Below are 24,953 nucleotides of genomic sequence, written 5' to 3'. Positions count from 1 at the left end.
GATTGATCTATTTTACATCGGTGTACAGACATGGCAGAGAAGAAGCAACCAGAAATGCGTAGGAGGAAATGCGATGCTACCAAGTGGACCAATCACAGTTGTTGCGGTCTGCGTTGCAGCGATGCGTGAGTTACTTGCTTGGGGAGATGTACGTCACCCTACAGCGTAGGTGTGATGCAGAAGTATAAGTCAGGCTTTAGTCCAACTGTATTTTCAATTCTAACCCATAATATGTTGGTTAAATGGCTACTAATGTTTAATCAACCTGAGAGATATATAAAATATAAAATACACAACACTTAGGTGCCGCTGTGAATAACAGCAGATTGCTCCAATCAGTTTGAGGTTGATAACGTGGCTTTTTCAGTTAACAAGCTCTATACAGGGCCAAATTGTTCTAGGAAGGGAAAATTTTGGAAGCCGGACAATCTCAGGTAAGTGCCATCATACTACACACAGCAGTATCACAGTATCAGTGTGGTAATACTCACATTACAACACATAGTATCACAGTAGGTCAGTGTGAGCGCAGCGAAGACTTTAAATGCGGCAAATAGCATTTCTGTATTTCGCCCATGTTTGAGATGCGCTTTCTGCTTGGAACTGTGACTGTTAAATCTGTCAAATTCCAGATCAGTGGCCATTCTGCAGAACCTCAGTTGGCAACCGTGAACTTTCCCCTGCAGTTGTCGAAAGCCATAAGGGAGCGGCACACTTCCTGCGTGTTTTGAGGCGGCGGATATATATATCGAAAGGAGGACGGACGCTCAGTTCGGTCTATGTGAAACACTGATAGACTTGTATCTGTTTTGTGTGAACGTGTTGCAAGAATGATAAGTAAACTGTAGAATGGAGGGTCAGAAGTGTGTGCTTCACCATGCACAATTCATTGTTCATTATGGATTTTCACTGACAACCATCTGAATAAGAACTCCATTTATAGTGGGAGATATTATTCTATTTAACAGTATGCTATTGGACTGCAGCCAGAGAGTCCAATATGAGGAGCTTACAGCTGTCATAGTTGTTTGCAACTTACATTTCTTTTAGCCCCTTTACAAGATGTTTTTCTAAATTTCTAGGGGTGGGTTTCCAATCTGGGATCCATGGACCCCTCGGTTAATGGTAGGGATCCACGGCATGAGAAAGGTTGGGGACCCCTGTTCTAGGAGATTGCAGCTGTTGTTTTTTCACTGTGCCGCCCACACTTGAGTGGGATGCAAATTTGGTTACAGGGATGAGACTGGGCAGCCGTCCAAATTGTTTATGTTTCTGCCCCATTGGCTGCTTTAGCAATAGCTCAGCAGATTTTGTTGTTATACTTCAAATAGTTTGTTGACTTAATAGATAATTTTGGGAGGAGTGCCTTGATTCAGAGACCTTTTTCTACTGAAAACCATCAATCAGCAAAACCTGTTTCACCACACAGGTGAATGTAATGACATGTATACTGTATTCCTCAGATCAAGTCAAGTCCAGTTTATTGTCTTTTAACTATATACGCGTATACAGTCAAAAGAGACAATTTTATCCGGCCGAGGGTGTAAACACAGTAGTACACATAAGGTGGTAGAAAGTCAGTGAATGCTGGATGGATGGGTGGGATCTTCGATAATACTAAGGCTGTGTGTAAGCAGCACTCCCGATAAACGTCCCCAATGTATGGTATGGAGACCCTTATGATCCTCTCAGCCATTCTCACAGTCCTTTACGGGGACTTCTGTTTCGTTGCTAGGCTGCTCCCATACCAGATGTAGATACAGCTTCTCAGGACGCTCTTAACGGTGCTCCTATAAGCTTCAGTTAAGATGCAGATGGGATGGGGTGGCAAGATCTTCACATATCCCAATCTCCTTTGGAAGTGGAGGCTCTGCTGTGGACCAGGAGAGGTCATCCATGATGTGAACTCACAGGAACTTGGTGCACTTAACTCTCCAGTTTTGTAACTCTCTCTCTTGGATTGTGTAATATTATGGTCCTCTGGAGAAAGTTGTAAATATTTCAATTCAGCTAGTAACTAATTGATGAACCCTCATTTCTTTATTTGAAGAATCTTGGCATTCCAAAATCACTCTAATCATTTGTGTTTTCTTTTTCTCAGAGTTTGACACAATGGAGGAACTGAGTAAAGTCAATTACCATTTCACCCTTGGCCTATTCAGAGAGCTGATAGAAGGAAAGCAAACAGGCAACCTCTTTTTTTTTTCTCCATTCAGCATTTCCACTGCATTGTCCATGGTTTATCTTGGTGCAAAAAATAGTTCTGCCTCCCAAATGGCAAAGCTACATATGATGGTCTTCTGGTGTACATGAATGAGGTGCTTTCTTAAAGTATCTCTTGAAAAGACTTTCTTCCAAACTGTAGAGCAAATGTCAAGGAGTAAGAGTGAAGCTTTTTACGCGTGAGATTTTTACGCAGACACCTAACTGATCCTCCTGGACAAATGCCTGACACACATGAGGGTTTACTGATCTCAGCTGAATTAGTAATGGTGGAAAGGGTCAGCAGGGTGCCAGCTCTTTCTCACAACTGAATGATTTCCATTAAATATGTGCCTATGTTGGCTGAGAGCAGAACTGAGCTCTACACAAATGCCCCTGTAATAGGGCAAAAGTAAACACTGGCATACGCTTTCTTGTTTAAAACCCAAAGAAGGGGGTTTGTGTGTTTGATCATGCAGAGTGGTAACCTGCAGGATGGATGATGTCAGGCAGGGAGCAAACAAACTGGCTGAAAGCAGCTGAAAAATTGATAGTTATAACTTTTTTCCCTCCTGTCCCCACTTTCTTTGCCTCATACTTGACATTCTATTTCAATACCAGGCTCTCCATTTTAATCAAGTTGGAGGTCTGCATTCTATTTTCCAGAGAATGCAATTGGAAGTTAACTGAGCTAATGTTGCATACTTGTTTAAAATGGCCAATCAACTATATGGTGAAAAGTCATAAAAATTCCTGGAAGTAAGTAGGGAATGAATCTCCTCTTTGAATTTCTTTATTGGTGATGCACCATCAATAACTCTCTCTGAGACGTGAAGGCGAGATATCGGCTTTTATTGACTGGAAGAAAGAACAAGCAGTAGTTGACCACCATACTACATCCTGGAGACTGAGGGCAGGGCTCAGGCCTCAATCGCCTTTATACAGGGGTCTGTGGGAGGAGCCACAGGAGCAGTCAGCAGGGGGCGTGTCCAGACAGATATATGTAGTTCACCACAATTGGTAGGGTACCATGCTATTTTTGTATGAAGGACAGAGAATGTCACATGTCATAGCTGTGATACCAGAATGCCACTGAGTGGAAACTCAACCCACGTTGAGTACAAACCTATTGAAAATTTCCAGAAAATTCAGTGCAAATCTTGTCAGATGCACAAGTGTATGTAGGTAGAGGTGCAAAACTCAACAGAGTTCACAAAAACCCACTGAGAAACAGAGACACCGCTTTCTCTCTCGTTAGGGAGAGAGCAAGCCTGAAGTATGTCGAATACCGGGTGAACGAGTAGTCCTTGGGGTACTGCAAGTCTGTGTCTTTATTGACGCTTTGCTGCGCGCTTGAGTGCTCCGTGGTGGGTGCCGATGCTTTTTATCTGATGGTGGGGGGAGGGGGGGATTGTTGCTTGCTGCAGCTTACGCACGGGAGGGAGGGGAGCTGGGGGGGGAGGACTTTGGTGTTCTAACATTTAAATGTCATTCATTCTTTGGGGGCACTCCTCAGTTTTTGTGGATGTTTGCGAAGAAAAAGCATCTCAGGATGTATATTGTATACATTTCTCTGACATTAAATGTACCTTTGAAACCTTTGCAAAACATAAATTATGCACAAGATTTAGAGGAGTGTATTCACTGTCCACTTTCTGATACCACAGTCTCAACAGTATTATCCTCTCAGTTGTCCAAATTAGAGATTTCCAATGCTTTTAAGTGAAGGTTGAATCATCTACACTATGAATCCACATCAGGATTTTGTATGTCTCAATTATTTTAGTTTGATCAAATTCAGAGTGCATGTTACACAATCCTAATAACTCACAAATTGATCCTTCTGGTGTAAATGACTGCCATAAGAGCCTTTAAAGCAGATAGTATGGTTAATATTCCCTATTTCTATTGTGCAGGAATTCTGTAAGTCCTGTGAAAACTTCCATGGAGCAGCCTTGTCTGCAGTTGATTTTGAAGCTTCTGCAAATGAAACTAGACAAGAGATCAATAAATGGGTGGAGGAACAGACTGAATGTTTTGCACATTCAGTTTGGTGAACAATGGTGAAAAACAGAGACTCAGCCTTTTCTGTTCTTCTCAGGATGCCCCAAGGTCCTTCATGGCTTTTGTCGCAACTGTCAATCTGCTCAGAACAACAGTGAAATACAAAGTTGTAAGTCATGTTACCTTCAGCTTTGAATTTTGTGCTAAGAGAGGGTGTTATTACCCTCTAGCTTCTCATGACTAACATGAAGTGATGTGATCCTACTGCAGAATTCAATTCTAATGCAGGGTCATTGACCAGAACCTTTAAGTCTGTTTGTTTCTTTGCAGATGCTGCCTGACCTGCCAACTATTTTCAGCCAGCCTTGCACTTCTAGACTCACCTCCACCCTTCTGCAAATTATTGCAGCCTGTGACCGTGCTGCCACTTCCTCTTCTGTCCCATTGACCTTAACCTGGCTAACAAGACAATTCGGTCTTGTAGAATGCCATTCAGAAGTCCATCCATGCGTCATTTGGAAGTACAATAGAGGAGGAGGAAGAGGTTTTCAGTTATCTTGATCTCACCCTCTATGCTTCTTCATCAAAGAAGTTAATCAGTCTGATATATCTTTTAACAAACACAGGCTGACTTGTCTTTTACCTTGCTGTGAACTGGGGAAACACCAGATGATTAGTAAAACATCCCTGAATGCTCTGGACGTAATTGCGATCATTCAACGCCTTCCTCACCTCCATTCAAGGTCCCAAACTGTTCTTCCAGTTGAGGCAACACTTGATCTGTAAAACTGTCAACTACTGTATCTGTTGCTCCTGTTGTGGCCCCTTTAACATTGGTGAGACTCATCGAGGATTGGGGGGACAAGCACCTAGGCTCCATCTGCAGTAAGTGTAATTACCCAATGGCCAACCATTTTAATTCCTATCCTCATTCCTGTTCCAATGTGTTGGTCCATGGCTGCCTCTTCTGCCATAATAAGGTCACTCTCAGGTTAGAGGAGCAATAATTCATATTCCATCTAGGTAGCCTCCAATATGATGACTTGAACATCAATATTTCCAACTCCAGTCAGTCTTTACCCTCCGCAGCCCATCTTCTTCAATTCCCCATGCTGACCTCCTACCTCCCTATCACCTCAAACTGGTACTCCTCCTCCTTCTCTTTCTCTTATGCTCCACTCTCCTCTCTGATTATATTCCTTCTTCTCCAACCCTTTGACTTTTCCATCTGTCATTTCCCACCTTCTTACCTCACACCCCTACAACCTTCCAGGCTTCACCTATCAACTTCTACCATATCCTCTCTCCCCCCACCTTCTCCTGGCATCTTACCCCCTACTTTCCAGTCCTGATGAAGGCTCTTGATCTGAAATGTCAACTGCTTACTAATTTCCTTAAACACTGCCTCACCTGCTGAGTTCCTCCAGCATTTTGTGTGTTTTTGCTCTGGATTTCCAGCATTGCAGAATATCTTGTGCAGTGCATTCAATATTTCAGTAATATTTGAATAATATTGTAAATAAATTGCTTGATTTGTCATTAAGTTTATATAATTAATTACGGGTTTTATATTTGTGACATATGTGAATGGCATACATTATTACGTCGGCTTGTCATAAGAGAGTCCCTCACTATAGTAAAGCACAATAGACAAAATGTGCCCTGGGTCCCATGTTTTTCTTTCCATTGTTTGCTGGTAATGAGGAATTTTTAAAAACCAAGCTGAGACGACGACTTACCTGTTGATGTTTTAGTTTTTAAAAAAGCAGCACTTTTTTGTCTTTGAAACAAGAGAAATGCAGTTGAGTTTTAAAAACAGCTAGAAAACAGGCTGAATTCATGGTTTCATTAACAGTGAGAACTGGTGATAATAGATTAAAAAAGAAATCAGAAATGCTCTGTGACATTGGAAAGACAGATGTGTTCAATTGCACAAACATAACTGGGCGTTGTATACTGAATGAATTAAGCAGTTTTTTGAAGCAAGTGAAATAGTTAATGAAAAGGGAGTGCCAATGTTACTGAGTGCAATAGATGGAAGAGCAAACAGTTTGCTTTTAAGTGTAACTGCTCCAACCAAGTCAGCTGAAATGAGCTTTGCTGATATTGTGAAAGTAATAGCAACCAAAAGCATTATTGATTGCAGAATGTTTTGTTCCATAAGCGTAATCAAAAGGAAGTGGAGTCCATTTCAGTGTACATTGCTGAACTGAGGAAGTTCTCTGAGCATTGTCAGTCCAGTAATGGGTTTGTTTAGTTTGTGGAATCTTACAAGGTAGCATTCAAAAACGGGTTCGAACAGAAGCACACAAACATTTAAAATCTGAAACTGCTGCATCAATGGAAACAGCATCCAGAGATGCAATTGAGCTGCATCAGGAAAGAAAGGGAGCAAGAAGAAAATTGCAACATCTAAACAGCAACCTGCCTGGCCAAACAAATTGTGTTACTATTGTAAACACAAAGTGCACTGCAGAAGCTGTGGTCAAAGCAACACATACAAACAAGCTGGAGGAACTCAGCAAGTCGGGTATCATCCATGGAAATGAACAATCAACGTTTCGGGCTGAAATCCTTCGTCAGGACAGAAGAGGGAGGGGGCAGTGGTTCTATACCTTCGCAAATCTTTCTGGAGGAAGACACTTCAGCAAAGTGGACTTAGCTGACGCTTAACTATAGATAGCTATGGGAGAGAAGTCCAAAGTGTTTCTCACCATGAACACTCACGAAGAACTTTATCACTATAGTAGACTTATCTTTGGAAGAACATCTGCACCTACACGCTGGCAAAAGCTATGAATCAGGTGCTACATGGCTGCCCAACAACTCCATGTTGCCTGGATGACATCATTGTTACAGGTGAGGCTGACCAGGAACATCTCCAAAATCTCAAGACAGTGTTAAAAAGATTGGAAGGTTGTGGGCTCAGAGCACAAGGAAATGAGGCAAATTCATTAAGCAAAATATCATTTTGATCACACCGTTAACAGAGAAGGATTACACAAGTGTGCTGAGAAAATTCAAGCTGTGTTGGGTGCCCCAGTGCTAAAATATGCACCACAGTTACGCTCCTTTTCAGGATATGTCCATCACTGTTGGTATAGGTGCAGTGATGTCGCGTGTTATGAGTGATGGAAGTGAACGCCCCATCCCGTTCCTTTATTGCTGCAGAGAAAAATTGTGCTGAGGTTGACTGAGCGGCCTTGAAACAGAATTGTGGTGTGAAGCATTTCGACAAATACTTGCATATGAGAGTTTACCCTTCAACCACTAGAGTCCATTTTCAATCCACAGAAGTGTGTTCCACTAACAGCAGCAGCATGAATGCAGAGGTGTGCTCTGTTCCTTGGAGGACACAATTACAAGATCGAATTCATGAGCACAACTAATCATAGTATTGTCCTGTTTACTCTGGAAAAGGAAATTCCTGAAAATTTTACATAGGACGACATTCTGCTTGTCATATTCTCCCCGATGCAAAGCAAAAATGTCCCTATTACGGCAGAGATTATCCAAACGGAAACCAGAAAAAACACCACATCGTTTCAGATCCACATGGCCACCCAAAATGGCTGTAGTAGAAATACCAGTTCTTCCATTTTTACCAGTTCTGGGATGAACTTGTCCTTGACAGAGGTTGCTTTATGTGGGGATTGAGAGTTGCTGTACCATCGAAGCAGAGAGCTAAAGTGTTGGAGCAGATACGTGTTGTTCATCTGGAAGTGGTCAAAATGAAAGCGTTGGCTTAAAGTTTTGTCTGGTGGCCTTGGATAGATCAGTAGATTGAACAGTGCCGTACACTATTCAGGATACCAACACACCCAGAAAATGCCAAGAGCTGTGCCTCTTCTTCCCTGCAAATGGACTGAATTGCTCTGGAAGAGGATGCACGTGGATTTTGCCTGACCATTCATTGTCACAATTTCTTGTTAGTAGTGGATGCAGCTACAAAGTAGACAGAAGTGTTCTCAAAAGCCTCCACTACAACCTCGCCTACTATTGATATGTTAAGAAACCTCTTCTGAAGGAATGGTGTTCTCAGTCAGTGAAAATGGACCACAGTTTGGTGCGGAATAGTGTCGGTCATCCCTGAAAATGAATGGAATATTACAGGTGCAGTGACACTCCCGGGCTACTCAGCTCAAAGCTGTTCTCAATCTCACTAAATCGGCTCAGTGTTTGGAGCAATCCAACCTCGCACCCAGATTAGGTGGACAGAGTGGCTGGAGTAGGCCCAAGCCTCTGTCTCCAGTTCATCACACCAGCAGGGCAGAAACGCATAGAAACTCTTCCGCATTGACTCCTCTCCAAATCGCTCACCCCATTTCTGGTAGTGATACAAACTCCTCACCATCTCTGGAAATAGTTCACTACAATTTGCTTCAGAAAAAAATGCTAGTCGATCCTCTTGCCTTATGGTTTACCAGTTAGCTGTCGCATATCTTCAGTAGTGGCATCTACAACCAAAAGCAGAGATTGTGTCTGATTTCATCTCCAGATGACACAGCGATCAATTGAGATCAGTTTCAATTGTTAAAGAAGAAAAGTGCCCACTGCTGTCAGAATCACATCCTGCAGTCCCACAGTCAACTCCTACAACCACCACGGAGGAGGCCCCAGAACCTGAGATTGTTTCACAGTAACAAATCTCACCTGGCAAGCAGCGTGATCCCCCTTGTCAAGAAAATGTTATCCCACACGAGTAAGCATTCCTTCACAGTGACTAAATGTCTGTCTGAATGGGACACTTAAAAAAATGTACTATGCTGTGCATGACTACATAATGGTTGTATTACATATTTATGGTTGTATTTGTAGTTTTTTTATTGAGATACAGCAAGAAATAGGCCTTTCCAGTCCTTCGAGCCATGCCACTGCTCTGATTGAACCCTTCCGGACCTTCGAAGTGTGCCATTCTGCAAACCCCAATTTAACCCTAGCCTAACCATGTCGTGGTTTCTTGAAAGAACCAGGAGACGCAGAAGATTCCTCGAGAAGTTTAAGCCTTTATTTGCAAACAAAAGCTGAGACAATCAATGAGCGTGTCACTAATTGTCCACCGAACCCTAGTTCACAGCACTCTTTATAGTAATTTCTTATCTAATTACTATAGCATTACTATTGTATTAGCATATACTTGTTCTAGCACCCCGACTGGTCCCCATACCATCACACCACTCCATGATCCTGTCCACCACCATTATCTCTATAAGCTTACTTTCACTGTTAGCTACATTCTCAAGGCATTGATGTGTTCAATAGTACAGAGACAATACAGAGATTTCATTCTCCTACTAAATTGAATACATACATAGCAAATAGCAAACAAAAAGCTGACTACATAGTTTTGGTTACACAGCAAACAATGCAACTTTATACTCCAATATATCCCCCCTTTGAGACCCATAGGGTCTCACACAGAGAAAAAAGACTAAGAGTCCGCACACAGAAGCCCCAATAAACTCAAGCACTTATTCCCAAATCTCGGGTTAAACTATAATTTTTTGCACCAAGACCTCAAAGTATTCTCTCCCTTTTACCCTGGGCCGCTGAGCCAAAAACCTGTCCCTTTGTACCTGAGACAGGGAAAAAAAAACTCAGAAACCCTTACAATCTACTCCCACACTGTCGTTTTGCTTTTGTTCATCCTGCTGGTGTTGTAGGCTGTAACGATACATCTTCGGTGCTTCTTTCTCCACTAAGCTTGCTTCAGTAATTGCCACGCACAAATTGTTTGGTTGCAGCACGCACTACAAGAGACTTGAGACAAGGAAGAAAACAGCACAGCACAAGCGCACAGCTCAACAATACAATACTGACAGTTATTGCCATTTTAGTCAGCCATGCTCCCCATCCTCCGAGTCTACTTTCTAACTGTTCCTCCGCACCACTTACCTTGGACACCTCACCTGATTGTCCTTGCGGGACTGCCCTCGTGCAGTGGTTCAGATGGTACCAGGTGGAGCGTCCTTCTACCTGAACTGCGGTGGGTGATGCCTTGGTCACCGTAAAGGGTCCTTCCCTTCTTGGCTCATTCCACTTTCTCCGAAAAACTCGCACGTAAGCCTGGTCTCCTGGTTTGATCGGTCCTTCCACTTGTACGGTCTCCGGCTCTTTCTGTTTTTCTTGTGCATAAATAGACCTATGTATCATAGTTAGCTGCTGCATGTATTGTTTCAATTCTATTTCCAATTGTTCCAAACTAGGTCCTTTATACGGCCCTCTCCACTGGGGCACTAGCATGGGCCTCCCAGTGAGCATCTCATGCGGTGTCAGGCATGTTATTCGATTAGTTTGCATGCGGTAACTCATCAATGCTAACGGTAAAGCATCGACCCAATTAAGTTTAGTGTCTGCACAGATTTTGTTCAGTTTGGCTTTCAGGGTTCCATTAATTCTCTCTACCATGCCCTGCGACTGAGGGTGGTATACACATCCAAATCTTTGCTTTATCCTCAGCGCCTGTAGTACCAATTTGACCACTTTCTGGATAAAAGCTGAACCATTGTCTGAGCTAACTTCTGTAGGTATTCCAAACCTTGGGATCACTTCATTTGTCAGAAATTTTACCACTGTCTTTGCCCCTTGATCTGTTGAAGGTACCGCCCCCACCCATCTGCTAAATCGATCAATTACTACCAGTATGTATCTTTTCCCTCTCACTGTCTTTATCATGTCTACGTAATCGATCACTAGATGTTTAAATGGTCCTTCAGGTACAGGAATGTGACCTATTGGGGTTGTAATTCCCTTCCGAACATTATTTTGTGTGCATACCTCGCACTGTGACAAGACAAAGTCCACTGAAGCCTGTAAATAAGGTGACCAAAAACCATCCTTCTTTATTTTCTTTATCACTTCCCCTCTTGCACAATGGTCAATCACATGCGCTTCTGAAATCAGAATCGTCAGTAGAGGGGTGGGCGCTACCGACAAACCGTCTTCCATGCTCCACAAGCCTTCTGGGTTCTGCTTGGCCCCCCTTCGTCTCCACATTGTCTGTTCTGCCAAAGTTGCCTTACCTTGTATTTCAATTGGGTCCTCTACCACAGGTTCTGGAGTTAGGCTTACCTGGGGGGCAATGACAGCTGATGTACATCCAGACACTTTTCTGGCTGCCTCATCCGCAGCTTGATTTCCCTTTGTTATTACATCATTTCCCTTTTTGTGTGCCTGGCATTTTACTATAGCCAATGCTTTAGGTTTCATCATGGCTTTTATTAAGTCTAGAATTTGCTGACAATGTTGTATGGGATCTCCACTGCTTTTTTTAAAACCTCTCTGTTTCCACACTGCCCCAAACAAATGGCATACTCCATGAGCATATGCCGAATCAGTATAGATGTCTACTTTCTCACCTTCCATCATTTCACATGCAGCTGTCAGGGCTTTGATTTCCGCTAGTTGGGCAGAACACGGTTGGGGACAGGACTCCATCCTAATAATCTTATAGCTCAACTGATCCTGCTGCACTACTGAGAACCCTGCATGATTTCCACCATAATCCCTATAACAAGAGCCATCTACGAACAGAACCTTTTTATCTGCATCTTCTAGTGGTTCTGACCGTAAATCTGCTCTCAATTTGGCAAATGCCATTGTCTTCCCTACACAATCATGGGGTTCTCCTTCATAGCCCAAAGGGACAAAATCGGCTATATTACTGGTAGTGCATCTCTGTATAGTTATGTCTGGAAATGTCAATAGCATCTGATACGCTGCTATCCTGGCTGGCATCAGCACAAATTTCCCTCTTTCCAGCAATTCTGCTACTTTTTGGTGTGAGTACAGAGTCACAGGATAGCCCAGGGTTACCGATGATGCCTTTTCATATGCATAGTACAGCGCTGCCAATCCCTGATAACAGGGTGGATACCCCTGAGCCACCTCATCTAGTCTCGTACTGTAGTATGCTATCGGCTGCTTTGCTTTTCCTGTGCCTGTCTCTTGTGTTAGAACCGCTGTGACATAACCCTCCTGTCGGTTGGATACATACAAATGAAAAACCTTCTCGTAGTCAGGCAAAGCTAATGCTGGTGCTGACTGCAATTCCTGCTTAATAGTATTGAAAGCTATCTCCGCCTCTTCATTCCACTGTAAGCCGTTCTTCAAATTTGTATGTCCTGCTTCTTTCATTATCTTTCTCAAAGGTGCCACAATCTCAGCATATTCTCCTATCCAATCTGAGCTGTACCCTGCCATTCCCAAAAACGTCATCATCTGCCCTACTGTCTGGGGTTTTGGGGCCTTAGTTATTGCCTCAAGCTGATCTGGTGCTATCACCTTCACTTCCTTGGATATTACCCTGCCTAAATATTCCACTTGCTGCGTGCAAAATTGCAGTTTATTTTTGGATACTTTATGTCCTCCGTGCACCAGCTTCTCTAACAGTTATAGTGTCCTGCTCACACTGTTCCTTACTGTGGGAGCAAATCAACAGGTCATCCACATACTGTAACAATGTACTTTACAATGGTATGCCCTCTAGGTCTGCCTTCAACACCTGATTAAAAACGTGTGGTGAATGTTTAAACCCTTGCGGCATTCTGGTATAGATATACTGAGCACCTCTGTAAGTAAATGCAAACAGATACTGACACTGGTCGGCCAGAGGAATGCTGAAGAAAGCCGAACACAAATCAATCACTGAAAAGTAACTTGCTTCTGGTGGAACATTAGTCAAAAGCGTGTGTGGGTTGGGGACTACCGCTGACCAGTCCTCTACCACATCATTTACCGCTCGCAAATCATGCACCAATCTCCACTTAGATTTATCTGCTTTTAAGACCGGCAGCAACGGGGGATTGCATGGACTGTTTGTTCTTTTAAGCACTCCTATTTCAAGCAACTCCTGCACTGTCGATGCTACTCCCTCTTCTGCTTCTGGTCTTAGAGGGTATTGTGGTCTCCTGGGTGGAATTGCTCCCCTTTTCAGCCTTATTTCCACCGGACTAGCTGTTTTTATTTTCCCTACGTCCGTGTCATGCTGTGACCACAGAATAGATGGCAACTCATCTAACCTTCTATCTTTCTGCTGGCCTCTTTCCTTTCCCAGCAATGGCATGTGTGGTTGGGGAGTTATTTCGACCTCTCTCACTGTCCCTACCATATCTACACTTACCATTATTTTAATGCAATTGTTGTCTTCTGATATCCACACCTCTGGCGTGATTTTCCTCCACACTGTTACGGTTTCAGCACTCTTATATAAGGGTCCTAAGTCTTTAGACTGATATCCTTTGTTTACCAACAACGTTACGTGGGGCGCAGCCTCCGGTATCCTGTACCATTTTTCTAAAAAGGTGTTCCACTTAACTTGTAAAGCTGCCCCTTGCTTTCCAATTATCACAGCCTCCCCTTCCAGGTGCTGTTGGGTACATGCCTCCAAGTGCCATCTCTCCTCTAACTTCCTGTTCTGAGTCTCGTCAAAACTCTCTGTACAATGTAGCTCAGATTTGGGCATTACAGCCCTGGGTAATATAGCCTGCACGCCCTTTTTCCATTTTTCCCAGGTTTCCTGACTGATCTGCTATGTCTCCTATCCAAAAGACATTAGCCTTCCTGTCTTCTCGTACTATCAATTGAGCCCCTGCTCTTTCCACACTCAGCCCATTTCTGGTGCATTCTAATTTTAATTCCAGTTTCAATAAGGCATCTCTGCCTAACAAATTAATCGGAGTTCCTTTAGATACTAGCACCGGCAAAACAATTCCTTTATTTCCCATTCTCAACTGCACTGAAGCCGTGCACTGTGTCAACTGTGTTTTCCCCGAGAACCCTACCGTCTTAATAAACTTTCCTGACATGGGAAGGTGAAGGGTATACTGTGACTGTACACAAGTGTACGTGGCTCCAGTATCTATCATCATTGGTGTCAGTTGCTCTTCTAACATAACCTGAACAATGGGTTCCTCGTCTGCCTCCCTTGTTATCATTGGGTAATGTCCCTTCCCACTTGCGTTCTCGGGGCACCCCTAATACCTCGCATAGGGGTTCACAGGTCCGCTTGGGCCTGTGGGGGCTGGTCCTTGGCTAAACTGTAGTTCCCTTCTTATTGGTTCCTGTTGGTGTGTGACAGGCCATGGTGTAAACAGACAATCTCTTCTCATGTGACCTGGCTGATTACATCCCCAGCACAATCTCTCTACCTCTCTTTCCCCCTGTTTCCTCACAGGTCCCCTCTGCCCATAGCTCCTCTGTCCCCCTCCTTGGGACTTCCAGTCCTGTCTGGGCTGTTTGAATTTAGTCTGTTCCTGATAGGGCATTTGTGGGGATGCTTCTCCAAAGACATTGATTATTGGCATGGGGTTTTCCGGCCCTTGTCTTACAGTATGATCGGTTCCTCCATATAGTGGTGCTTCATCCAGTTCGATGGCTGTACTCGGACTGGTGATTGCTGGCAGCATCTTTTTGCTTTTCTCTTTTTCCTTCTTTTTGAGTTCTTCGAGCTGCATTTGTATTAACTTTCTTTGCACCTCTTCCTGCTGCTCAGCCAACCTTCGTTAGTCTTTCCGGTATTTCTCAACCTCATGGACTACGTGGTCTCTAAATTCTTGTGGGGTCATTGACGTCAGCCCAACCACTTCCTCCAGTTTGGATTTTACTTGCGGAGGCATTGCATCCAAAATGCTATGTTGGAACAGTGTGGTGATAAATAAGCTATTTTCCACCTCTTGCTCAGTCTCCAGTCTCCACCTTTTCAACTGGTTTTCTACGTAGGCTGCTGGGTTTTCAGTGTCTCCCAGTGGATCCCCCTTTAAGGCTTTGGGGTCCAGTTTGGGTGGATAAAGCTTCCTGAGGGCCTGCCATACCCTCTGCCTCACTCTGTCAAACCCGTCTCCATCAGTTCTCGGGTCGTTCAAGTTTACTATGCCAGCCATTTCCATTAGTTTGTTAAATTTGGAGGTTCCCATCAACCTTATCAATAGTGCCTTCAAATCTCCCATTGCCAATAATCGTCCCGCCGTTTCTTCTTCAAAGGCTCTAATCCATTTCCCTGCTCCTTCATGTAGATTGGGCAGAGTGTTTTTCAGCCCTTCTAGGTCCTGGGATCCCCAAGGGATATACCGCACTTGTCCTGATCCTTTAACTAACAACGGCATTCTCCTTCTTTCCACCTGCCCTGGCTCTCCTCCTCGCCTGACTCCCCATCTGTCTCAGGGTATGTCTTTACTGCCTCCCACACAAATTTCTCCGGGGTCCTATTCTTCCCTCGGTCTCCCTGTGGAGTCCTTCCTTTCTGTCCTGATTCAATACTTGGTTGGCCCCTGGAGTACTTTTCTCATCTCCTCTGGCAATTCCCTCTCAGTAACTTATCTAGCTCTTTCTAGTTCCGCAAGTTGCTTCCCTACCGCCTCCTTCTGCTCTTCTAGGCTTCTGCCTCCTACCTCTTCCCCACAAATTCTCGCATCCTCTCTCTCTCCACTTAACTCTTGCTCCTCCAATGAGTCACCTTCTCTTTCTTCCTGTCTGTGTCTGTACACTTGTGGCAGGGACTCCTCATGATCCTTACTCGTGCTTGATTCCCTTCTCTCTTGTGTTTCTCCAAGACTCTCGTCTCCTATCTTTTTTCCACTTCCTTTTGAATGCCTCAGCTCTTCCTGCCCTGATGAACCACTTTCTTTTCTAGTCTGTTGATTTCTATGGTATAACTGATACTCCTCATACTCCTTTTCCTCTCTCAAGTATTTCATCCGTTCAATCTCTTCTTTCATTTCTCTCTTTGCCTGTTCCACCTTTATCCTTTCTGCCTGTATCTCCTTCCATATCGCCGCTTTTTCCTTCTCGTATTGTCTTTTTTCCTCCTCACTATCCCAAACTTGTACTTCTCCCTGCATGTTTACTGTACCCATCAGCAGGGGGCACTGCTTAGGGGTTCCTTCCTCATTATAGGGAGGGGGCTTTTCTGTTTCTTTCACGTCCGGGTATGGAGCTGAAGCTAGCTTCTCACCGTACCCTTCTCTCTCTCTAACACGCTGTTTCTCCAGCACCTTAGTGTCTTCCTCGCTTCTAATCAATATTCTACCTGTCCTCCTCAGCCTTTCTCCCTCCGTTCTGAAGAGTTTTAGCACTTCCATTTCTCGTTCTCTTTTTTGCCCTCTTCTTAGATTTATCTTTTGGTTTGTAATTTTTAATTAGTGCCTCCATTTCTTCGCACAAGCTTACATCAAACGTTCCTTCTCTTGGCCATTTTGTGACCAGGTTTTTGGTTCTTTTCTGAAGTTTTTCTGATCTCATATTTATTTACTGGGATTTTTTTGCTCAGAATCTCTACTGCCGTTCCTTTACCTGTCATGTTGTTCTCTCTTTTTAAAGTATTTCAGAGATTCACAGTTCGTTTACTGGATAACATTATTTACTCTAATTCTATGCCTAGTCTATCGTCTATCTACCAGCGCTTTAAACTATATATTGGACTGTCCTTGTTTCCTATTCTGTTCTGCCCGTACAGACCTCTACTTTGAGCGGTATCCACAGAACTTTCTCTTTGCACCTCGTCTATTCAGACCCTTATCTCTTAAGGCGGTATCCATGAGGATTTTCTCTATTTTTCCTTTCCCTGCCCGTTCAGACCTTCGTTTTATACGAAGCGGTATCCACAGGGACTTACCAACACCACGTGGAATTTTTCTTCACTTAACTTCTTATTAGCTTATTCGTACTTACCCTCACTGCAGTGTTCTTGATCAATCCTCTGAGCCTCCTGTTAACCCCCAATTTTGCCAGATTCTTTGGACCGGAGAGACCCTTCGGCAGTGGTTCCACACTTCTGAGTCTCCGAGAACTCCAAAAAACCAACAGAATTCTTAGTCCAAATTGTCGCAAAAAGCACTTACCTTTTGTTTGGGTGCACCCTTAATTCTGTTAGCCCTGTGGGGGGTCCCTAGAGGACTGGGAAGTGTCCCCAATCTGCCGTTTCCTTTCCGCGGGTCTCTTTCCGGTCCTGTCGTGGTCGCCAATTTTCGTCGTGGTTTCTTGAAATAACCAGGAGACGCAGAAGATTCTTCGAGAAGTTTAAGCCTTTATTTGCAAACAAAAGCTGAGACAATCAATGAGCGTGTCACTAATTGTCCACCGAACCCTAGTTCACAGCACTCTTTATAGTAATTTCTTATCTTAGTTGCATTAGCATATACTTGTTCTAGCACCCCGACTGGTCCCCATACCATCACACCACTCCATGATCCTGTCCACCACCATTATCTCTACATTGCTTACTTTCACTGTTAGCTACATTCTCAAGGCATTGATGTGTTCAATAGTACAGAGACAATACAGGGATTTCATTCTGGCTGATAAGTTGGATATAAGTTAGTTACATTCTCAAGGCATTGATGTGTTCAATAGTACAGAGACAATACAGAGATTTCATTCTGGCTGATAAATTGGATACATACATAGCAAATAGCAAACAAAAAGCTGACTACATAGTTTTGGTTACACAGCAAACAATGCAACTTTATACTCCAATAATCACAGGACAATTTACAATGACCAGTTAACCTATGTCTTTTGGACTGAGAGAGGAAACTGGAGCATCTGCCTTGCAGTCAGGGGGAGAACATACAAACTCCTTACAGGCAGCAGCGGGAATTGAACTTGGGCCGCTGATACTATAAAGTGCTAACCACTATATATAAAAAAGTGTTGCTTATTTGAGTTGAGATGCATTCTATGTTGAGTAGTTGAAGTTTGTCAGAGCAGGGAGGAGTGTAGTGTATTCAATATTTCAATCATGTAAATATATTTGATTAAGCATTTTTGATTACATAATTCATTACAGATTATATGTACGAAGTACATGAATGGCATATGTCATTACAGCACCATGTCATATATGTGCATCTCACTAAAGTAAAACAAAGCAGGCAAAACCTCTCCTGGCTCCCAGGTGTTCTTTTGATTAATTTCTTAAGTTTCAAAACACAACATCTTGTATCCAGATAAGTGTCTTTGTTTATTGTAACTCAGATTTTCCCGCTTTGATCATTAATTCCTTGTTTGTTTTTTCCTCTCAACTGGAGCGGACACTTAGCCTAAAAAAGCTAGAAAGAATGGACACTTCATACAGAGATGAAAAAAATTAAATTTTCAGTGCACTTGCCTACATTTAAAATGGAGGATAACTGAGCTCAGTTCTACACTTTCCTCTCTGGGGATAACAGATCTTTTTGATGGTTCGAAGGCAGAACTCTCTGGAATTTCTGGAGCGTATGACTTGTGCGTGCCTAAGGTTGTTCACAACGCTTTTGTGGAGGTGAATGAGGAAGGAATTGAAGCAGCAGCTGCTACAGTAGTGAGAATTAAGTTTTGTTCACTGGAGCTTGAGGAGGAGTTTACTGCAGATCACCTCTACCTCTTCTTCATTCAGCACAACAAAACAAATAGTATTCTCTTCTTTGGCTGGTACTCTTGTCCCTAAACAACTGACTAAGTGCAAGTAATGGGGGGAGGGGTGGAGAGGGGGGAAATAAAGTCATAATGATAAATTTCCACTTGATCTGAAGAATAAATTGAAATGCTCATTAAAGGCCAATTTGAACATGTATTGCAAAGTAAATTTTAGACGCAAACTTTGAAAAGAAATCTCGGATTATGACTGTAATTGTTTGGGAATCTGAAGGTGGATTTATCACCCATTTAAAATTCATCGCTGAGCATCTTATATTCTCAACAAATTAACAGTGCAACTGGATTTGTATTAACTACACTCTTCATTAGCTTGATAGCTAGGCATTAAAATGATAACCCATCTGATTCACTAACCTGGTCAATTAGCATGCTGAAGGGGAGGAATTCCTACCTTCCTACCTACAGTCAGCCTATCAATGTGGTTAACTGGCTACTCTGATTTCAGGGCTCATTAGACTGAGAAAACAAATGCCAGTTTCGGCAGAGAATTCCGTGTCCTGTGAGTGAATAAATTGAAAGAAACATTTGTAGTGTCCTGCAGAATTTCATATTTTCTGCATATCTGCTTGACTGACCTTGTCCATGAAGCTGTGAATAGTTTAAATGACAAAAGCACCTAGAGTTTCCTCCAGTTTTCCGGTCTGAGTCTGGACTAGGTCATGGTATGTGCTATCACATTTCAACTTGCCAATAAAATGGTAGATCATAAAGAAACCCATAGCTTGATTTTAAGAAATTCTGCTTCAGGGTTGTTGGTCCAGCAGAAGAAACAATTTTCTTTTGCATTTACATATCCAGTTACCTCAGCTGAATATTATTAGATGTTCTGCCAAGATCTCTTGATGAAAAAGGTGTACTACTTAAAAATGGAAAGAGATGAACTCTAGATACTGAAAAGATCACTTGTTGTTGTATTAAGTCCTGCAACAAGAATTGGCACTGGGAGTGGTCATTTTCAGTTTGTAAATTTTATCTGTTGGAGAAATCTCATGCTTGAGTGAATCATGATGATGACAGTGCCACTATTCCTCAAGAGTAATCTTTGAGATATGATTTCTAAATGATTTCTAGCCAATGTTAGCATATAACTTGTGTTAATACTGTAACAACTAATATTCCAGCTTGCATGTGGAGATATATACACACACACATATACATACATACACATATATATACACATCTATTATAACAAAACTCTTCTTTAAAATTCTAATGCATTGAAGGAGTGGTAAGCTATTTGGCTCTCTGTACAAGCTTTGTCATGTATTAGGGTCATGGCTGGTCTTGGGCTACGAGCCACTTATTGCTGTATAACCCAATGCCCCTTAAAAGCCTTAATATATAAAACTCTTCTCTAGATTATAGTGCTGAAAACTTTCTGAATGATGGCACTAGTCAACAGTTAGACAGGCACAGGTTATCTAGGGCAGTTAGCGTGGACTGGTTAAGGGAAAGTCAAGTCTGACTAGATGTACTTTTGAGAAGGTAACAAGGAACCTTCATTCCCAGCAGCTGCATAACAGAGAACTCTCTGATCTACGGGCTGTTCCCGGGGACACACACGGAGACCAACATCCGGTGCTGCTGGCAGATCATCAACTGGGTGAAAGACGCTCTTTGGTCGGCCCGAAACTTGATGGCCTACCAGCACACGGAGATGTCCGTGGGTAAATGCTGCTGGCTGGCACATTCTCGGCTGCAGGAGTACGTGCTGAGGGACGCATTGAAACTTGTTGCAGCCACCGCAAGGGCCTGGTGGGGAAGGACCGCAGTTAAGAGTTCTTCTCCCACGGGAGTGGGAGGGGTAGGGTGGCAGGGAGTATACTCCTCAACAATGGTAGGTAAAGATAAACCAACAGAGTGCCACACGAGTGGCTGGGGGTGTGGAAATGTATAAAATGTAGAGGAAACGCCTGTAACAGATTGAAAGTCATTGAATGGTTCATTGGAAATAATTTTATTTTTGAATAAAGAATATTTTGTTTGAAAAAAACAAGGAACATTAATGATTGTAGAGTACATTTGGCAATCATTGTGGCAGAAAGAACAAACCCCTGTGAAAGTGTAAGAGATTAAACATCGGCTCAATAACAAAACTTGGCATAGGGTGTTGCAGATGTGATAAACTTGTTTCTAACTTGATCCACTATTAGATATCTCTACAGCACTAATTCCTGGAAGTAATTTGAGAGGGTTACAATGAACGTTATTGATTGTAGAGTACATTTGGCAATCTTTGTGGAAGAAAGAAGATACCCCCGTGAAAGTGTAAGAGATTAAACATCGACTCGATAAAAAAACTTGGCACAGGGTGCTGCAGATGTGATAAACTTGTTTCTAACTTGATGCACTATTAGATATCTCTACAGCCCTAATTCCTGGAAGTAGGCCAATGCTACAAACCTTACAACAATTATAATCTTTCATACGTTTTTGTTTGCTGAGGATAACAATTTAGTAGAGCTACTAGGACTTGATGTTTCAATCCTAATGATAAAGTTGGCACTCTTGATGTTGGCAGTGGCTTGGAGTGGTGACGAGGAGGGTAGCTACATCATTGGAGTCATTAGGTGGGCACCCTCCTTCTTTGATGTTTCGTTGATAAACCCACAACGTCTCCAGAGGGCTCAACAGTGCTACCTGGCATCCCAGATACACCCCCCTCAGTTCTGTACCCTCCTGTCTTTAACTTGCAGCCCAGTTGTTGTCTGTCCTTTTAATCCAAATCCAGTTGCTGCTTTCCTCTGCTGTGTTTGACAAGGACTTGATTGCTTGTTGGAGGGAGACACCCCTCACCCCCACCTTCTTCAATAGACTGGTCGTAGATGTAGCAATGAATCCCCTGCATCCCACTTCTACAGGGAAAATCTTGGTCTTCCAGCCATTCTGAGCGGCTTCAGTTGCCAGTTCAGAGTACTTGGTCTTTTTTTTCTCATAAGCTTCTTCAACGCCATCTTCCCATGGTACTGTCAATTCCACAACATATACCAGCTTGGCTGTTGTGGACCACAGGACTATGTCTGGCCGGAGTGTTGTAGCCGCAATGTCTGGGGGAAACACAAGCTTTTTCTGCAAGTCCACATCCATTTTCCAATCCCGAGCAACATGCAGAAAGCTTATATCCTTTGATGTTACTTGGCGCTCTGGAGGTTGGCCTGCTGGTACAAATTGAGTAATTTCCTGCCCAACTAGGTTCCAATCACTGAACTGTTCCCACGGAAGTGCACTCATTTTCAAGGATTCTTCATCTCATGTCCTCTATTTATTGCTTATGTATCCATTATATATATATACATATATATATATTATTTTTGTATTTGCGAAGTCCGTTGTTTTCTACATTGATTGATATTTGCCCTGTTGGATGAAGTCTTTCATTGATTCTATTGAGTTTCTTGAATTTACTGTGATTGCCCACAAAAAAAAGAATCTCAGGGTTATATATTGTGAGATATATGTAGTTTAATATTAAATTTACTTTGAATTTTAAACTAAAAAGATACAGCCTGGACAAGGTCAAAGCAATGTCTTAATTATTTCCACATTCGAGCACACCTCCATGTTTTTATAGATTGTAACAACTCCAGCATCTCTCGAGTACTTTAATGTCTTCTCACTGTACCCGATGAGAAGAGAAACAAGTCTGTGGCCCTTCTGTGCACATGCAGAAATCGCCAAAAATTAAAAATTCACAAACAATTTGCAAACTTTTTCATTTTTCCAGGAATTGTAAGTCACCCAAAATAATAGAAGCTGTTCAATATCGATGTGTGTAACCTGTCCTACACCGTGACAGTTCAGATAGGTCTATATTGGTATTTAAGTCTAAGCATCAGGTAATTTCAAGTCTGTATTCTGATTAACATTGCATTTTCCAATTTCGGGTAATGTCTGCCCTCTATTCACTGATCTCTCTTTCTAGTTCAATCAGTTGCTCTTGCACATCTCCAACAACCCTACTCTAATGAGCTTTCCAGAGTGTTCGGCTGCTAGGTTTTTAGTGCACCTGAAATGATTAATTGTTGTTTAATGATATTTGTTAATTATTTAAATTTCCTTGTTAAGTTTATTTTGATCGTCTCAGGGATTCTGTGTGACTTGTATTATTTAAGCATACACTCTATTTGCACTATCGCAGGGTTCTAGTTTTGAGAAAGTTATATCACGCAGTGTCACTCGGCTGAGTCAGCAATGTTCTGTTGGAATTTCCATGTATAAACTCTGGTCACCGTCTCTACAGGAGAGACTGACTTTCCCCTGGAATTGGGTTCCAGCATATAATGTGACATACTCAGTCTATGATCATCTTGTGTCTTTCCCTTCTCCATCCTTTCACCCACTCCATCACACACACAGTCTGCACACTGGCTTCTCACCCCCATCTCCCTTATTGGTTTGAGGCTCCCTCTGCTGTCAGCTTCCATCATCTGCAACACGTCATTGTCTCCACCAATCACATGCTAGCTTCTATTGCTATTTCCTCTTTCTTTCAATCAACCCCTTCTCCACCTGGATCCATCTACAGCTTACCTGTTCTTGAAAGACACCTTATCTTCACCTCTTTGTACTGGCCATCTCCCTCTGTATTTTTGTTCCAATGAAAGGTCATGAATTGGATTGAATTGAATTTGATTGACTTTATTACTTACATCCTTCAGATACATGAGGAGTAAATATCTTTGCATTACATCTCCATCTAAATGCGTTTGATCTGAAATGGCGACTGTTCAGTTCCCTCTACAGAACTACCTACGACAGTTTGTTTTTGCTTCAATTTACAGAATTTTTTTTGCAAAATTTCAAGAAAGAATAATACATAACAAGATAGAGAGTAAAAGTTGCCCGATTAAGTCCGCATACTGCAAGTTATCTTTAAGACATGTTAAATCAAAAAGTGAGTAAGTGATTGAGATTACAAACTTAAAATGGCTATCAACTTCAGTTAAATGCTAATGGGATATCTTCATAAATTCATTCCTTAAAAATAATCATCAGTCCCAAACAGAGAAATCAACCCATTACAATGAGGTTGGCCATTTTTCCTTTATGTAGAGACAGTGCAGAATCAAGGGAGCAGATCACTCTGCTCTCTTGATGTTTCAGATTAGGGTTTCAACAATTCAGTGAGTTGTGGACTGAACTCTGTTTTCAAAACCAACCTCACAACATCCTTTCCAGAACAAAGGGCAGACTTGTAGGCTACCTAGGTTTTAAGACAGGATACATTTGGAATCATCTTGGATCATGCAGTATGTATTTTTAGAAACAGAAAACCTACAGCACAATACAGGCACTACAGCCCACAATGCTGTGCCAAACATGTACTTACTTTAGAAAACACCTAGGGTTACCCATAGCCCTCTATTTCTCTAAGCTCCATGTACCTATCCAGGAGTCTCCTAAAAGACCCTATTGTATCCGCCTCCACCACCATTCCACAGCAGCCCATTCCACGCACTCACCACCCTCTGCATAAAAAATTGCCCGTCATCTCCTCTGTACCTATTTCCAAGCACCTTAAAACTGTGCCCTCTTGCGTTAGTCATTTCAGCCCTGGGAAAAAGCCTCTGACTATCCACACGATCAATGCCTCTCATCATTTTATACAGCTCTATCAGATCACCTCTCATCCTCCGTTGCTCCAAGGAGAAAAGGCCAAGTTCACTCAAACTATTCTTATAGGGCATGCTCCCCAATCCAGGCAACATCCTTGTAAAAAACACACACAAAATGCTGGTGGAACACAGCAGGCCAGGCAGCATCTATAGGGAGAAGTACTGTTGACATTTTGGGCCGAGACCCTTCGTCAGGACATTCCAATTCCAACCTCACTCCTGTTTGAATTTCCAGCATCTGCAGATTTCCTTGTGTTTGCTCTTTAAACGTCCTTGTAAATCTCCTCTGCACCCTTTCTATATCCTTCCTGTAGTGAGGTGACCAGAACTGAGAGCAGTACTCCAAGTGGGGCCTGACCAAGGTCCTATATAGCTGTAACATTACCTCTCAGCTCTTAAATTCAGTCCTACGGTAGATGAAGACCAATACACCCTATGCCTTTTTAACCACACAGCCAAACTGTGCAACAGCTTTGAGTGTCCTATGGACTCAGACCCCAAGATCCCTCTGATCCTCCACATTGCCAAGAGTCTTACCATTAATACTATATTTTTCCATCATATTTGACCATATTTTAAGAAAGCTTTTGTCCATTTCAAATATATTTCACCATTCTCATATTTCTTAGCTACTTATCATTGTTATTACAGTGTATTACACTGACATTTTGGTTTCATTTCAATTTACAGAATATTGGAATAAGTTTCAAGAAAGAGTAA

At 42.5% G+C, this 24,953-nt stretch overlaps 1 protein-coding gene across 1 annotated transcript in view; it reads right to left on the bottom strand.

Annotated features, from left to right (window-relative positions):
• The window catches only part of LOC140713745 (leukocyte elastase inhibitor-like), a 56,249-nt gene extending 55,633 nt beyond the window's left edge, over nt 1-616 (bottom strand). The window contains exon 1 of the mRNA XM_073024211.1: nt 492-616. Coding sequence (XP_072880312.1) covers nt 492-560 — 69 coding nt within the window. The 5' untranslated portion in view covers nt 561-616. The remainder of the gene's footprint in view (nt 1-491) is intronic.
• Between the last annotated feature and the right edge of the window lie 24,337 nt (nt 617-24,953).

The sequence above is a fragment of the Hemitrygon akajei genome, chromosome 20 (genome assembly GCF_048418815.1).
Source record: "Hemitrygon akajei chromosome 20, sHemAka1.3, whole genome shotgun sequence".
NCBI lineage: Eukaryota > Metazoa > Chordata > Chondrichthyes > Myliobatiformes > Dasyatidae > Hemitrygon > Hemitrygon akajei.
The sequence above is the reverse complement of the archived record's forward strand: the minus strand, read 5'-3'. Positions and strand labels throughout refer to the sequence as shown.